General features: G+C 30.1%; 1 protein-coding gene across 1 annotated transcript; it reads right to left on the reverse strand.

Moving 5' to 3' along the window:
- Nucleotides 1-934: 934 nt before the first annotated feature.
- On the reverse strand, nt 935-12,681 carry LOC134241154 (receptor-type tyrosine-protein phosphatase epsilon-like). The gene is made up of 22 exons (XM_062723234.1): nt 12,550-12,681; nt 12,316-12,456; nt 12,044-12,181; nt 11,844-11,947; nt 11,504-11,616; nt 10,375-10,433; nt 9,884-10,173; nt 9,556-9,643; nt 9,333-9,400; nt 9,090-9,126; nt 8,294-8,391; nt 8,005-8,133; nt 7,327-7,472; nt 5,836-5,971; nt 5,228-5,374; nt 4,312-4,405; nt 3,778-3,851; nt 3,271-3,405; nt 2,494-2,613; nt 2,162-2,310; nt 1,392-1,527; nt 935-1,177 (listed from the first exon to the last, which is right to left on the reverse strand). The coding sequence occupies exons 3-22, from the start codon at nt 12,144-12,146 to the stop codon at nt 1,100-1,102; spliced, it is 2,304 nt and encodes a 767-aa protein (XP_062579218.1). The 5' UTR covers nt 12,147-12,181; nt 12,316-12,456; nt 12,550-12,681; the 3' UTR covers nt 935-1,099.
- Between the last annotated feature and the right edge of the window lie 3,973 nt (nt 12,682-16,654).

Consider the following 16,654-nt stretch of genomic DNA (forward strand, 5'->3'; position numbering starts at 1 on the left):
TGCTGCGTAAGTAAAACATATGTCATAAAAAGTACAAAATCGCAACAAAAAATTCTATCACTACAAAAGTTACTTAACCTTGGTTATTAATATTGACTATTTTGGATTAATTTCGCTATTGAAATTTTTTTTCTTATCAAATCAATCTTGACTTCTGAAAACGTTTCCATTTTTTTTTTTTATGTTTAAAAAAAAAAAATTTGTTAATGCCGCTTGAAAAAGGAGGAAATAAATAAAATAAAGTATATAACTAAGAGAAAAATGAATGAAATATCGAAATCATGTGCTAAAATATGGAAACATCTTCCCCTTTCCAGCAGTTCTATGTTTGTCAGAAGCATGTTTTGTTCAAAACTTTAACATGAGAAAAGAAAAAAACAAATCCAGTGGAAGTCATGTCTTTAGTTGGATATTATAGAAGATATGTTATCAATTTGCAATAAAACAAAAAAAAACTTCGTAACATAATCGAATGTACATATCCGACTCTGGTAGATAATAAATGAATACACCTGATAGTCTGAGACATCCGGTTCTTATTTACATTAAAAAGAAGGTCATCTTATCCCCCCTCTCAAAACATTTGTTGATATTTTCTGGAAAAAAAATCTCACCTTTCTACGCATGCAGATTCATTTATTATACTCTGAGCATGGAAGGTGCAGGCAAACATTACTTTAAAAATAACCGAATGTAATTAACAAAGGTTTAAAAAGGTTAAAAGGTTTTAAAAAACGTTAAAATCCTAAACATATTGGACACGCTAGAGAAAGCTCTACCTACAAACTATCTCTTGTACATAAAAAGTTCATGGCAAAAATCAATAAAATTAAGATATTATCATGTTCGTTAAAAGTAAAAGTAAATGTTAAACAAAATAAAATATATGCACTTTATAAGAAACTATTGAACTACTAAGTATTACATCTACCTTGATACTGTAATTCTCATTTAATACATTTGACGTCAAAACACATTTTCAAACTATATTTTGACAAGTTGCATCAATAATTTATAACTGTCTAAATAAAAGGTAATCCCGGTATAATTATGCCGAGATAAATTGTTCACTTGTCGGCCACCTTAGAAATTTGTCTTCTCATTGATTGTAGTATATACTCGTGCCACTGCTTTGAATATGATCATAAACTGCTTTTATCGCCAGCCGATATTCATCCTGAAATAAAATCAATAAATCAGTATTTATGAATCCTGAATACGCAGTAAAAAAAAAAAAAGAAACTAATTTTGAAGATATCGTAGCGATCTTTAAGGAATTTCGAATCGAAGGTCAAGAATTTAATGCATATTTGTAACTTCATTTGATTTTGTTATTTACTTTGAACTTGACCTAATCATTGTATTAATAACATAGTCTCAAAAAAACTCACAAGATTGGAACAAAACGCTGGTCTTCTAACTTGAAGTTGTCTGACGGAAGTGAAGATATCCACATTGTCGTCCATGTTGATCTGTTGTATCGCATTGTGTACAGCACAGAAAACTCCACATAATGTTGCACCATCACTTGAAAAAAATATATATACGTCAGTTTTACAAGGAAAATTTTCCTTTCCATCATTATTATTAAAAACAAAGGAAAAAAAGTTTGAACATACCGTATGATATTTTATCTTTATGAATCAAATTGATATTGTTGAAGCATAATTAGCTGCATTTTTGAGTAATTCATTTAGCTGGTGAAATGAATTATCATGATAGATTTTTATGTAATTTAAACCCTTATAATCAATAACATCAAAATGAGTTTCAAAATGTAGACAATAATGTAATTTCGCTTCAATTAAAAGTAATAAAACGTTCGTTAATCGCAAATATGAACAATAGAATTTTATTTAATATTCTGTTTTTCTATCATTGAATAGTTAATTCCGAATTTGCAACACAGTTTCCTGATGCCTAACAAGCAACTCATATTGCTTTGAGTACATATGCACTATGAACATTTCATGTACATGTGTATAAATTTTTATACCTACTATGGATATTAAATACACATGAGTACAAATTACAGGATTTAACAGACATACATCTTTTTGCATTTGGATTTGATTAATAAAGCGTACAAAAGCTTTGAGTTGTTTAAAGAAAGAATATATATGTTTTAAAAAATTAAGAAATAAAATAAAAAATAAACAACCTGCTGACAATAGTGATAGGGTTTTCCGTCTCAATGTTCAGTGTTGTTGAAACAAGACTCCGAAGTTGAGAAGTGTCAAGAGGAATTCCGGATGTTTTTATGCTGACCTTTGGTTCTATTATTGTCACTGGATGAGCTTCCTCTTCATTCTAAAGAAAATTGTCACGCAACGTTCTCTGATTTTTCTTTTTCTCTTAAATCACTCCACTCAATATATATACAATATTTAGATAAAAATAAACATTAAATTTATATTTAAAAAAAAAAACTCTTTCTAAAATGTTTTGGTTGAAATAATGGAAATATTACAAACATACGAGTAAAACACGTACATTTTTCTCTAGAATGTGAACAGTGGTACTGATGACGTCATTTTCAGATCTAGATTGGAATTGGACTGTAAAGGGTTGCATTGTTTTGGAAGAATATGGATTCGGAAACCATGCCCTTTCCTAGTGGAAAATCAAGTTTTACTCAATATACACTCAAAGCTAATTTATTACATGCCGATGGAATGTATTCCTTTCAATGATTGGTTGAGTGATTCAATATTGCATGACATGGAAGCGATATAATGTGCATTAGAATCAATTTTGAGTGCCATTTTGACTATTAGATATATTCTTCGTTAGTGGATACTCTGCTTTGCGTTGTCCTTCTCTACCATTAGAAAAACAATAACGTTTCAAACACTTAGGTAAAAATAAACTAACATTGTTCCCAAATCTATCCTTTAACTGCCGATACTTAATCAGTAGCAATAATAAGTGACAAAAAGTTGGAGTTTTGTTTAAAAAAAGCATTGACTGAGTGACGCCAAATGAAAAAATGCTCGCCTAAGCTTTCAATTCAGATGAGCGAAAAAAATCTGAAAAGTTAAGAAGCATTTCAGAAATAAAAATATTTTCAATACATTGTTTTCCCCTCACATTTTTGAACTTATTATTCACCATGGATGCGAAAAAGATGGGGAAAATATGGCATATATATCCTGTATGTATTGAATATTATACAATGAGGGAATTATTTTATTTTTTTTCTTGGAAAATAAGTATTATCCAGAAATAAGATATTTAACAAAATAACAATCGATAAATAAAGTTTCTTACCGAGTCAATCTTGTTTACAGGATCCATACAGATGACTGTGTCAGATTCATGGTCATTGAGCAGGCGCAAGAAATCAACAGCGTCCTCTAACGATGGATAATGCGTCACTATAAAAGTTCTGCTGTTGGTGTATGACTAGAGCAAAAAAAAAAAACGATACAGATTTGCTTGAAAACCTGTACTGGAGTCCATAAACTGAGAACAGACTGAAGTCAAAATCTTGATTTTGAATAGACATACGTTACCAAGAATTTGGATGTATGTATAATATTCCAATTTAAACATACGGTAAAATATTTGTTTTTTTATCAAAAGTATTTTTACAGTTATATTGATTTAAACTTTTGACTTAAGTCAGTCCTCAGTTGAATTAATTCTCAGCATACTTAATGAAAAAAGTCATTTTTCTACCCATGAATTTTACAGCTTTTTTCTTGCTCATCATTTTGCAGTGTAATAAAAGCAAAAATTAACGAAATTTTTAAATATTTTCAATCATTTACTTACTGGAACAGCTATTGCGTTAATGAACTGTCCTCGCTTCGGCACAACAGAGGTAAGATGAACGCTGTATCTATCAACTAACGTAAAAATGGAAATATAGTATTATGATGAAACTTTGTTATGTACTTTATAAGTAAGAACAAAAGATCTATTTTCCAGGAGGGTCACAGTAGTAGCTCAAGCCGGACCATCTTTATTCCAATCTTAAAAAAAGAGGCGGCAGCGTATTTGACCACTTCTGACCAATTGCTCCAAAACTGTATAGCTTTTTGGAATTCGCAACATATTCTTAAAAATATGAAACATTGATTTTTTTTCCTGAATATTTTCGATTATTTTTGTAATTTGCATGAACAATTAGTCTGAGTGTCTTTTTCCAGGAACACCAATTCACAAATTTTGTTAAAGGCTGCTGCTTACTGCTAATTAAAATCTTGCAATTCTACACAAGATATACATGGACTGGACTTCTTTAAGGTTTATAATGTTGATTTTTGATTTTAATCAATATTTGAAAAATCAATGTACGACGCTTACGGGGCAAAAGACTGTTGCGGCATATTCCTCCACAACCCTCTCTGGCAAGTTTGTAGGCATCATTGTTGTATACAGGTCGTATCTTCATTAAAAGCTGTTTAAAGAAACATTCAGAAAGAGAAATAAATGATAAATTAATGTAAAAATAAAATGATGATATTACAAATAATCCCTTTGTTGCTTTAAAGTACATAACACTGAGTTTTGAGAAAGTGTCTAGCATATTAATTATAAATCTGAAGTCTATGGACTAAGTTTTTATTTTGTTTTCACATTTTTTAATGCCTCTTAAGAAAAAAGGAAATGAGTCTCAATTATTATAACTAAATTCAAGTGATACTACTAAGAAATGAACCTACATTCATGTACCTACGAAGGATCAAGATTTTATGTAACTGAAAAACACTTTTTTATTATTCAATGGATAAAATCCATAATAATATTAACTGATTTTTTTCTAGAAATAAAAATGCGAAGAGTAAATGTAGAAAATTTAAAATTGAACTAGGAAAAAACAAAAACTCCAAAATAATAATAATAAACAAATAAAATTTCAGAAAAAAACAGGATACAATAACAATCTTTCAAGCATTAATTTCCAACAAATATTTGAAGTTTAATACCACAGACTTCTGTCGGAATAATCAATTTTGAAAAGTGGTTTTTTTTTCAGATTTAGAGTTAGATAAAATAGTTTTATTGTTGGAATTATTTTCATGCAATAAAAAAATTTTAATACAAAAATATGTTTGTATAATGAAAGTTACCGTTTGTACGTATTTCTAAATATTATGCAGTTTTATCAAAACAACATAACCATCAACAACAATATTTTAAAAAGATTTTTAACATAATGCGGTTGGTTGTCAATTATGTGACAAGTGTATATTTCTTTTAGTTAAATCAGAAGGTGAACCTGAAATTCTTTCCGCAGAACACTCTGGTTGGCTGGTTTGTCTATTGTCATGGTTTCAGACTTTTTAGTAAATTCCTCAATGCTAATAGTTTTCACTGTTGATTTAAATATTTCATTCAAAGCAAGAAAAATGGTCATGTATTGCTCCTAAAAATGAATTAAATGTTATTGAAAAAAGTATAACAACAAGACAGTGTGAATATAATTTTTCTAATGATAAATTTCTGCTTAAGGTAGTTAAATTTTTTCAAACCATCATATAATTATGGTAAAAGAGTACCGCAAACAAAACTTTGCATAATACCAGTCATCGTTTTCCATATCTTATATACGAAGAGCATAAGTGCACTTAAACAGATACGACATTATATAGATGAAAGCCAATGTAGTATAACAACTATTATTCTACATATATGTACACATTTCAGTTCCAAATTATTTATCTTTGAAATATTCTGTCAGAGTATACTTATAAGAGTTATTTCTTTATTAAAAGGACTTTTTGAAAGAATTTTTTTTTTAGAATTAAGTACTACGATCACAAACTAGCCTTTAAAAGTAAATTGATATATTTTTTTTTAATACGCAATTCAGTATAGATAACATACATAGGTTTGGACCATATTCATCCTGTTTTTCCTCATTTTTTTGACATATTCTGCAACATTGATTCTTCCTGTCTTGCTTCCAATTTCATTCAAGACATCTATTGCTATATACGTCCCCGTTCTTCCTATACCCGCACTTCATGTAGAAATGTACATTTATTATATAAAATAAGGTAAATATCAAATCACAAAAGGAGTATATATGTTAGGTGTTTCAATTGGCCCCTTAAAATGAATATCTTAATTTTACTTTATATATAATAGCTTTTATTTGTACAGCTATATATGTGACTTTTATTGGTCATTTTCATTTTGATCAAAATGTCGTTATTTTAGAAATAAGACATCATAAAAATAAGGTTTCCCCGCCTTTTATCCATATTTTGTATAAAACTGCTTATTTCCAAGCAGTTTTTCTTCCAGAAAATGTAGAGCGCAACCTAGAACAAGCTTTATAATTTTACCAAAGATGTACCTATCCAATACTAATTAATGACAGAAAAATTATGTATGTTCTACACTGCGCTCTATGTTTCCCATAAGAAAAAAAACACCAAGAAAAAGGCGTATTTTTGGCTTTTTTGTTAGATAGCAAAAATATAGCATTATTTCTCATGTCATTTACAGCTTAAATGTGAATAATATATTAGAAATATTTCTAATATAATCTCTTCTTCAAAATAAATATCAATTAAACATATGCAAATGTCATTCTAAAATGTTGATTTTTAGGGGGCCAAAATTGGCTCTTATCATATATACTCCTTTAAATCTATTATGGGTTTAGTACCTGCACTATTTTACTTTAAAAGATAACATAGGATAAAACACAAGTTCATAAGGAACAAAAATATAACCAGCTTTATTTAGGGCTTTTTATATAAAAAATGAAGTAAATGCCAGTTGTTAAAAAATAATTATTTATTGAATATCGGAATATCAAATTTTAAAATCAAAGTTGTATCAAACGTTCTGATCATATATTTTCCCGGATTCAATATTTTTATGGTCCATGGTATCTCAGTTGCTAGAGCTCTTCCTATGTGATCGTAGGGATATGAGTTCGAATCTGGGTTGCAACAGACCTAATTCGGCAAAAATATAAATGAGAAGCAACCGATCATTCGCCATGCGCTCGGCACTTTGAAGAGAAAGTTCCGGGTCCTTCGGAGGAGGCTTTTAAAACCGAGTTGTCCTGTCAAGGCAGGCATTAACACGACAAGGATCCATCACTATTCATTGGTCCAGAGTGCCGAGGAAAGGCAAAACTTTAAAGCCCGTCACCGGTGAGGTTTCTACATGAGTGATAAATTCTTGAACATACAATCAATCAATCAATCCATCAGTTAATCAGACAGTGTTCTGATTCTAAATGTTCTCCTTGGCAATGATTCAAAATGTTAATTGAATATTAAGAAAAATAACATGCACTTATTACTTATTATAGTTATGCTATTTCAAGGAATGAGTACCTATATTTCATTCTTATACCTGCAGTGTACAAGAGTCGGAGAGTTCTGATAACTTCCTATCCTGGTTACGTGATCAAGGAAAACAACAAGACAGAGGGGATCCGGGGTTCCGTGGTCTGGCCAGGTAGTATAATGAAACTGGGTCACCACACGTGAAGTTTTCGTCTGTAATTGCAAATTTCCAAATTTCAATGATTATATATTATTTTCTTCCATTTTATACATGTATATATCGGAAATACAAATATATTCAACTAATACAAATTGTGGTAAGAATATGGCTCATATATATGTATTGCCATTATCGTTAAAAAAACCCAATCTATTAATCATCAAAAGGTAATTTTCTGAACATTACAGAAGGTCTACAATTCTTAATATTCTAGATTTTTTTTTTTGCATCACTTGCAATTAAAAAAGGCCAAAAATATATACCAATTCAGACATCAAATGTTTGAGTTATTTGTCCTTAAGTATTGTTTTTGAAATTTAAGTTATCGTTTTCGGCTGCTATATGATTATCTAATTTCTTTTATTGAATTACATGACTGTACAAACCTTGACAGAAAGGCAAAAGAAGTTGTGTTTTTGTGTATAATGATGGCTATTGACCTTCTACAATTGTAATGACATCATAATGGCAAACTCAGCTTATCCTGTGTAAAAGTCATACATCTATTACATAAAAACAACTCACCTCCTTGTGGTTAACGTTCATTTTACGAATGTTGTAGAATGCGTACATTTTTTCCTCAACAGTTTTAACAGACACAATGCCGTAGTTGATGTGTTTGTTTGCATCCGGCCAGTACTGAGTGCATTTTGTCTAAACAGATTAGAAGGTGTACACATATGTATATAGATAGATACTTCTACTTTTATTATAATTTTTTGTACTTGGTCATATTTAGCATAGTAGATAAATCAGTGGACATTGTTTTTATGAAATCACAGATGAAGAGGTATTCCCTTTAAGATCACAACACCTTATTCCCTTCCTTGAGATTAGTCAATATTACAATAATTTTCACGTGTTCCTGCCAAACCATGGTCCAGAAATCAGCAACCGTATTCTGTTTTGGTCCTGAAATAATAATAATAATAATAATAATAATAATAATAATAATGATAAATTTAGTAATAATTAATTTTATTCATTTGTAGTTAGGAAGATGAAAATTAGGATGAATATTCCTCTTAACAAATTATCATAGAAGCTTTTATTGGTAGTGAAAAAAGAATGATATTTACGATTTTTATGCGCCCGGATAAATTGATCCGGGACATATGATGTTTTTGTTCTGAGTGTTTGTCTCTTTAATTGTTTGTCTGTCTGTTTTCAACTTTGCCCTTCGCCATAACTTTGAACGATGAGAGAAAGAGACAACATAATTGGTATGCATCTTCCAATAATTAAGCTTTTTACAAATGACACCAAGGTCAATGACGTTCTGACCTTGATAGTGACCTTCATGCTATTTTTTCTCGATTTTTTGAACCACGGGGGATAGAGACCTCATATTTGATATGTTTACTCCACTAGTAAAGTTCTTTCAAATGTCAAAAATGTCAAAGACCTTGTGACCCAGACTGTGACCTATTTGCTAAAAATATGTTTTCGAGCTTTGTTGCCACTGGGCACATAGTGTTTTACAAACACATCTTGTTCAATTCTAAATTTAATCTACATTCAGTTTATATTGAAAAGGCATAATGATTGCAACATAAAAACAATTAAACAAAATGTAGTAACCATTAAAATATTTAATTTATATATTATACCTTGCGCAGCAATGTATTGCTTTTCATTTTGTGCACCCTACAAGTACAAATTAATAATATTCTTAAGTGGTTTTTACAAAAAAAGTAATTAGATTCAATTTTAACACAATCACTCCAAATCCATTATGAGGGTCGGGTTTAATGAAACGTATATATTATTAATATTTAAACTAAGAGAGAGAGAGAGATAGAGAGTAGATAACTAACTTTTAGAATCCATACATTGTGCGTATATGTAATTACCTCAATATAATTTGCGTTGATGTAATCTGATCCAGTAGTTGACCTCAATTTGACTATTGAGTGGTCGTCTTGATTGTTAACAAAAGACAAAAACGAAATTTTAAATATATTTTTAAAAATATTTTTCATATCATTCGGGACATGAAAACGATGCAAAGAAGACCAGTTTTAAATTTGTGCATATGTATTAAATCATATTTAAATGATTTATACATTTACGTACATGGGAATGTGGTTTTATATCTATTTTTTATCAAATTCTCTTGTCTTTTCCCCGCATCGCACTTGTATCTCTCTCCATAAGGTAGCGTCTGCAATAGAAAAAATAAACACAAACAAAACATGTAATAAAAATTCGTTATGACACATAACTTTTGGACGCATTAACCCCTCAAAGTTTGCATTATGTGATTTTGATGCATATATGCGATTTTATATTTTTTTGCTTAATAAAAAGATTGTGGGATTTTTTTCACCGATTACTGTCTTCTACACAATCAAAGACAAAAAAAAAAAAAATCTTGTGTATCCTTTCAGTGATTTCTGCCTACCGCGTATTCTCTTTGAAACCCATCATCGTCATTCATTCTTTTCTCAACAATAATGCTCTCCAGATCATTAATTGATATGTCTCGTATTATCGTTTCATTGGCGTAGAAATCCCCATATGGATTTTCGGCGTGAATTTTCTCATCATCATCTACATCAGGCTCAACGTGCAATTCATGGCGTGCTGAGGGTTTCTCAATGTTTCTTTTACTTTTGTCATTTTCTCTCCCGGATGAAGATGACGGTGTTGTGTCAATTGTTGAAAATTTGGTTTCAAGAAATTTCTTTTTCGCTAAAACAAACAAGCAAAAAAAAAAAAAAAAAGAATTAGAATGTATTTTATTTAATTTCAAACAATATTTTATTCACTGATGTTATCGTGAATAGGATTGGGCAGCAGGCGCAGCCTATTTTAGCTTTCTCCCTAATTTATTTTATTGTCTTGTTGACGAATATAAAAATGACATAAGGCATCCAGTTATAATCCACTTACGACGTTTTGGTCTGTCTGTCTTTTCCTCACACCCGTTATTATTCTTTTTTTGTCGTTGTCTTTACGTCAGACAGATTATTTCAATACGAAAGAAAAAATAAAAAATCAATAAAACACAAAATTCTTAAACTTTATGTAACAGTTGCAATTACGGAACAAACACAGGTTAAAAACAGTTAAAATGAGAAAAAGTTTGGTTCTGGAACTTGAAACAATTTAAAGTTTCCTAAAACAGTTTTAGAAATGTTAATGTAGCATCAGGAGAGATATATTCTGGAACAGAGCTCTTTTGACTGACAGACCCTTGGAATTGATTGATTGATTGATTGATTGTATATTGTTTAACGTCCCTCTCCAGAATATTTCACTGATATGAAGACGTCATCATTGCCGATGAATGACTGCAAATTTAAGCCTATGCTCGGCACTTACGGACTTTGAGCAGGGAGGGATCTGCCACACCTGCTGTGACACAAGACCCCGGTTTATACGGTCTCATCCGAAGGACCGCCCCATTTAGTCGCCTTTTACGTCAAGCAAGGGGGATTGAGGACATATTCTAACCCGGATCCCCACGGGGCCCATTGGAATTCATAAGTGCTAAATGTATATATTGCCTAGAAAAACTTACATGCCGGGTTTATTTGGCTAGATTGGGCTGTTCAACGGAATTCCACACACTATTACTCTTTTTTTTAAATAAATCTATTAAATACACAACTGATTATGTTATTGGACATTCATAAAAAGCGTCGATATATGTTACAAACAAAAAATAATACGAGCCCAAGTCCGTTGCATTCTATGCAATAGATACACAATGATGTCCTTGTTTTCGTGAATGATGCAGGTGTCGAAATGTTGTTTGAAGCTTATATCTCATTTTTATCTTTCAAACAAGATTTCTCGACCTTTATCGTCTTAAAGTCATATTTTCCTAATAGAGTCAATCCACCATCACACCCTTAGATCTGTCAATCTCTCATTTGACTAGCAAAGAATTTTTAATCGTGCCATTCAATGAAGCAATAGTATTTGACGAATTCATTTTTTTTCACTATTTGTTGTTTTATCTCAGAATAATGTAAAAAGAAATATTAACAAAAAGATGGTAAGATACTAAGATAACCTTCTCAATATTATGATTACTATCACTGCAACCAAACAAACACCGAGTGATCCTGATACTCCACCAACAACTGCTCCCATATTGTCATTTTTGTTATCCTTCATTGAAAACGCCTACAATCAAAATATTCTTGTAAAATACTGTATATTGATATTGTAGTTTTTTTCAGATCTTAATTTTTATGGAAGAAAGTGTCTTGTTAGGTTAAACAGGCATTTTTTTTCTAAAAATCTGCATGTAATACGTTTTGGTTACATGTAACTTTTTCTAAACAAACTGCTAAGAAATATCTGAAAATAAGACATCGTTACATGTATAGAGAATGGTTTGAGTTCGTTACCGTAACCTTCCTGCAAAATCCGTTGATTGGATTACAGGTAGCATTAAAGCATTGCGTGCTACAGTTTTTCTTGCATTCAAAATCATATGTCCCTGACCTACATTCTGCAAGTAAGACCATTATGATAAATGTGATAGTATATATCTAGTTCTTCAATATTTTAAGGAGAACATTTTTCTAAATATTGAGCCATAACTTACTCATTTTACAATCTTTATTTGTATATCCTCTTGAACATCCTTCTGGACAAGAACCATCAATTTGATTGCATTTTACTGAATTTTTACAGTTACCACACTGCATACTACAGTTTACTCCATATCTTTTGTTTGTGCATTCTAAATAAAATGTTGCAAAATGTTTTCAAGAAGTTTTAAAACTTTTTAAAAATTAAAAGCTACTTACTTTTCTTTATTTTTTTTTAATTTGAAACAGAGATCGATAAATGTACTTTAAACATGTACATAATTACCTAGGTTGCATTTCGATCCCCTCCATCCAGGTTGGCAACCTTTTTCACATTCCCCAGTTACTTTCTTGCATTTATAAGGCTCAAGACACTTTTCACTACAATTCCTTTCACAATTTTCTCCAAATGTTCCATTCAAACACTCTTACATGTAAGTAGTATATTAAAACATTAAAGTAAAACCTTGAATACGAGCTCTTCATGTGAATTCTAAATAGAAATAAACAATTTGTATACCTGTTTTACAAAATGTTCCTTGATACCCAGTGTCACAACCTCCAAAACATGAACCATTGATGTGGTGGCATTGTTCTTTATCTTTACAAGCTCCACATATCTGCTTACAATCTTCACCATATGTGTTATTTTGACATGCTATTAATGTTAAAGAAGCAAAAAGATAAAATAAAAAACAATAGTGTCTTTAAACCCTTTGAGATTTTATTAGTCTTTTAATAAAATTTCAATAAAAAAGGCTAACTTGAGATCAAATTAGTATTCAAAAACCTATATTTACGTTAATTAATCAAAATAATTTTGATTTTGATAAAGTGCGTAAGAATGATACTATTTTACGTACATTTGATTTTGACATTAAGGAAATAAAATACAATAGCATATAATAATAATAATAATAATAATAATAATAATAATAATAATAATAATAATAATAATAATAATAATAACAATATTTATTATTATTATTATTATTATTATTATTATTATTATTATTATTATTATTATTTTATCATCATCATCATTATTAGTAGTAGTAGTACATGTAGTAGTAGTAGTAGTAGTAATAGTATTAATATTATTGTTGTTGTTGTTGTTTTAGGTTTCAGATTTGAAACCATCAGTTTAATAGAGATTTATGATCAGAATGAAAGCTTTAATCAAGTTTAATAAATTGAAAAGAAGATTCCATCGCCTAAAAAATATTAACATTGTTTATATATTCATGAACACAAAAGCGTTTACCTTTTGATATTTTTTTTTATTCTTCATACCACATAAAAGTAAAAACAAAAAAAGAACCCATATTTTAAATAAACTTAATTAAAAAAAGTGAAGCATTGCATGATCTTCTGTAGACCGAATACTTGTTCATGTAATTCAACCATGAAACCAACGCTATTACCAGCAAAACGTTTAATCAATCTGGTTAAGGTCTACAATATACAATATTCAGCACAGCTATCATGTTTAATCTTTCGATCTCAATTCTGGCTTGAAAATCTTGACAACATTGTGTGCAAAATGTAAACATGATCTAAGAAAAATTAGAAAAAAAATATTACGAGCAGGTTGTTCTAAAATATATGATTCCTCTTAACTGACCATCAGGAATACATGCCTTGGCACATTTACTTGTTGCATTTAATACGAGTAAAGAAGGCGTCAAACAATTCAGTAAAAAATAAAATCACATTGATCGAGAACTTATATATCAAAAAAATACAATATATATTTTGGTAAAAAATGAATTTTACGAGGGATCATATTAGAAAAGGAAATGTTGACTTCTCAGAATTAATACGTGTACGTTTCAGTGTTACAGGTAATTGTTTGAGATATTAAGTAGCTTAAAATAAAAACAGCATGTAGTTGAGGGTAATCTTGACTATCCTCAGACAAATACAATGTCAACCTCGGCTGTTCCTAGGTTGACATTTGTTTTCGTTCTATTGGAAGAAAAATGTCATTGTTATACCGTTCAAAATTTGATTCTATTCAAATCTATTCAAAAGAGTCTTGTTTTTCTAAGGTTTTGCTGAGCAGGCATACAAAATCGATTTTTGACAGATGAGTGAGATGTTGGACCGGTATGTAGGATGTTGAAGAGTTAACGTCACATAATCGGCTGCGCTTAATCTACATTTCATTTGATGGTGTTCAAAATTGACGGACCTGAGGTTACATCACGGAAGACAGTACTAAAGATTGTCGCGGATTCGTCACCGCACATCGAAATATCTAATGATGCCCAAAATTATTGTCCAATAACTATAACTTAACTTGGATATGATGTCTAAATTAATATTATATTTATAAACTGTCCGTATTATCTCCAGACAAGTGAAGCTATCGTGTGTTTGTATGCAGATTCATTGAAAAAGTAACAAATGAATCCTAATAAAACAATTCATTGCAAGGGCGGGAATACCCTCAATGTATGTTACCAAGTTTTTAAACATAAACAAAAAAAGCATTACTATATTTGAAAAGCGCTGCTAACCTTATGAAATCTTGCAAATAAATTAATTTTAGCTATATGTAATGTAGTTGACCAGCAATCTATAGCCGTCCAACAAATTCAACTTGGCGTCCGACCTGCCGTCCAACAAATTAAATTTTAGCAATTAAAAAGGGAATCTATATATAGGTTTGCAGCATTTTTCACAAATAACATACAGTGCTGAAAAGGATTATAGATTAAACTCAGATTTTTAACTTAGTTATGCCCTTGCAATATTGGAATTTCTCGATGACCTCTAAACATAGGTATACAAGCTTAATTCATGTGACTTCGATATCACGTGCCAAGTCTAATAAAAAAAATAAATGTCCCCAATATGTTGTTTTGAACCACATTACATTACACATCACATTTGTTGATATCAGTGAAGTCCTCAAAAGAATTGTCCATCCTTATAAAGTATGTATTTTTTATCTTTAAAAAAATTGCAGATATTTCCATTTGTGACTTAACTCTACTAAAATTGATGAACCAAAATAGGTTGTTATAAATCTAGACGTTTTGGTTTTCTAATGTCCTTATAGTAAAGCTGACTTTATTAAAAAACACTAGTACTATTTGAAATAGAACTTTTCTGACAAAAAATTATATTTACGTTCTGTACAATAACGTCCTTTCCATCCAGCCTTACAGCGAGATGTACATTGTCCAGAGAGTCTGTCACACGTATCACAGTTGCTACACACTTTAGAGCAGTTCTTCCCATACTGATTTATTGGGCAAACTAAATTAAAAGAAAATAAACAATACAAAACGCAGGATATGAAGTACCATAAAAAACGAAGGAACGAATTGAAGGATTTACATCTGGAAATAAGACTTTAGAAAAAAGAATGGTGTAAAATAATAGAATCCAAACAATCAAATATATATTTAACATTTCAATTATATTTAAGATGTCACTGAGGAATTACCAAAACCATCATTCCATTGCATAATCATAAAGGCATTTTTTCAATTAAAAAAATGCACTGTGTATATCTAAAAAGTTAAAACATGTATATGCAATATCAGGTTTGCCATTATATATGCGGGTATGTTAAGGAAGCAATCCATGAATAGTATTTCCTGGGAAATTTACTATTTTTAAAGAAATTAAGTTTGATAATTTACCAACATCGCTGATAAACGTAAATTATTATTAACAATTGCATATAAATGAAAGAGTGTCTAACGCAAAGAGGTGTTCCACACCACGGCATCACGTGGCTTCTATTAATAGCGAAATGGTCCTTATTAAAAAGCTAATATACCAACAATTCCCCGGAGTTTTATAAATTCTTTGAATATATGATTGATTGATTTTACCCTAACAAAAAATACTATAGTAAACTATAGTTAACTATAGTTTACTATAGTTTACTATAGTTAACTATAGTAAATCAAAGTTTCAAAGTTTTCGCCAAAGTTTTTCAAAGTGTCAAAGTTTTCGTCAAAGTTTTTCAAAGTGTCAAAGTTTTCGCCAAAGTTTATCAAAGTGTCAAAGTTTTCGCCAAAGTTTTTCAAAGTGTCAAAGTTTTGGCCAAAGTTTTTCAAAGTGTCAAAGCTTTGGCCAAAGTTTATCAAAGTGTCAAAGTTTTCACCAAAGTTTATCAAAGTGTCAAAGTTTTCGCCAAAGTTTTTTCAAAGTGTCAAAGTTTTCTATAAACTTTTTTAAAGTTTCAAAGTTTTCGATAAACTTTTTCAAAGTTTCAAAGTTTTCGATAAATTTTTTCGAAGTGTTATATTATCCAAGTTTTCAATAAAGTTTTTCAAAGTGTCAAAGTTTTCAACAAACTTTTTCAAAGTATCAAAGTTTTCGCTAAAGTTTTTCAAAGTATCAAAGTTTTCGCTAAAGTTTTTCAAAGAATCAAAGTTTTCAATAAAGTTTTTCAAAGTTTCAAAGTTTTCGATAAAGGTTTTTGGAAGTGTTATATTATCCAAGTTTTCGATAAAGTCTTTCAAAGTATCTAAGTTTTTGCCAAAGTTTTTCAAAGTGTCAAAGTTTTCGCCAAAGTTTTTCAAAGTGTCAAAGTTTTCGCCAAAGTTTTTCAAAGTGTCAAAGTTTTCGTCAAAGTTTTTCAAAGGGTCAAAGTTATCACT

The sequence above is a fragment of the Saccostrea cucullata genome, unplaced genomic scaffold (assembly GCF_032062105.1).
Source record: "Saccostrea cucullata isolate Sc308-1 unplaced genomic scaffold, CSIRO_AGI_Scuc_v1 ctg2995, whole genome shotgun sequence".
Taxonomy (NCBI): domain Eukaryota; kingdom Metazoa; phylum Mollusca; class Bivalvia; order Ostreida; family Ostreidae; genus Saccostrea; species Saccostrea cuccullata.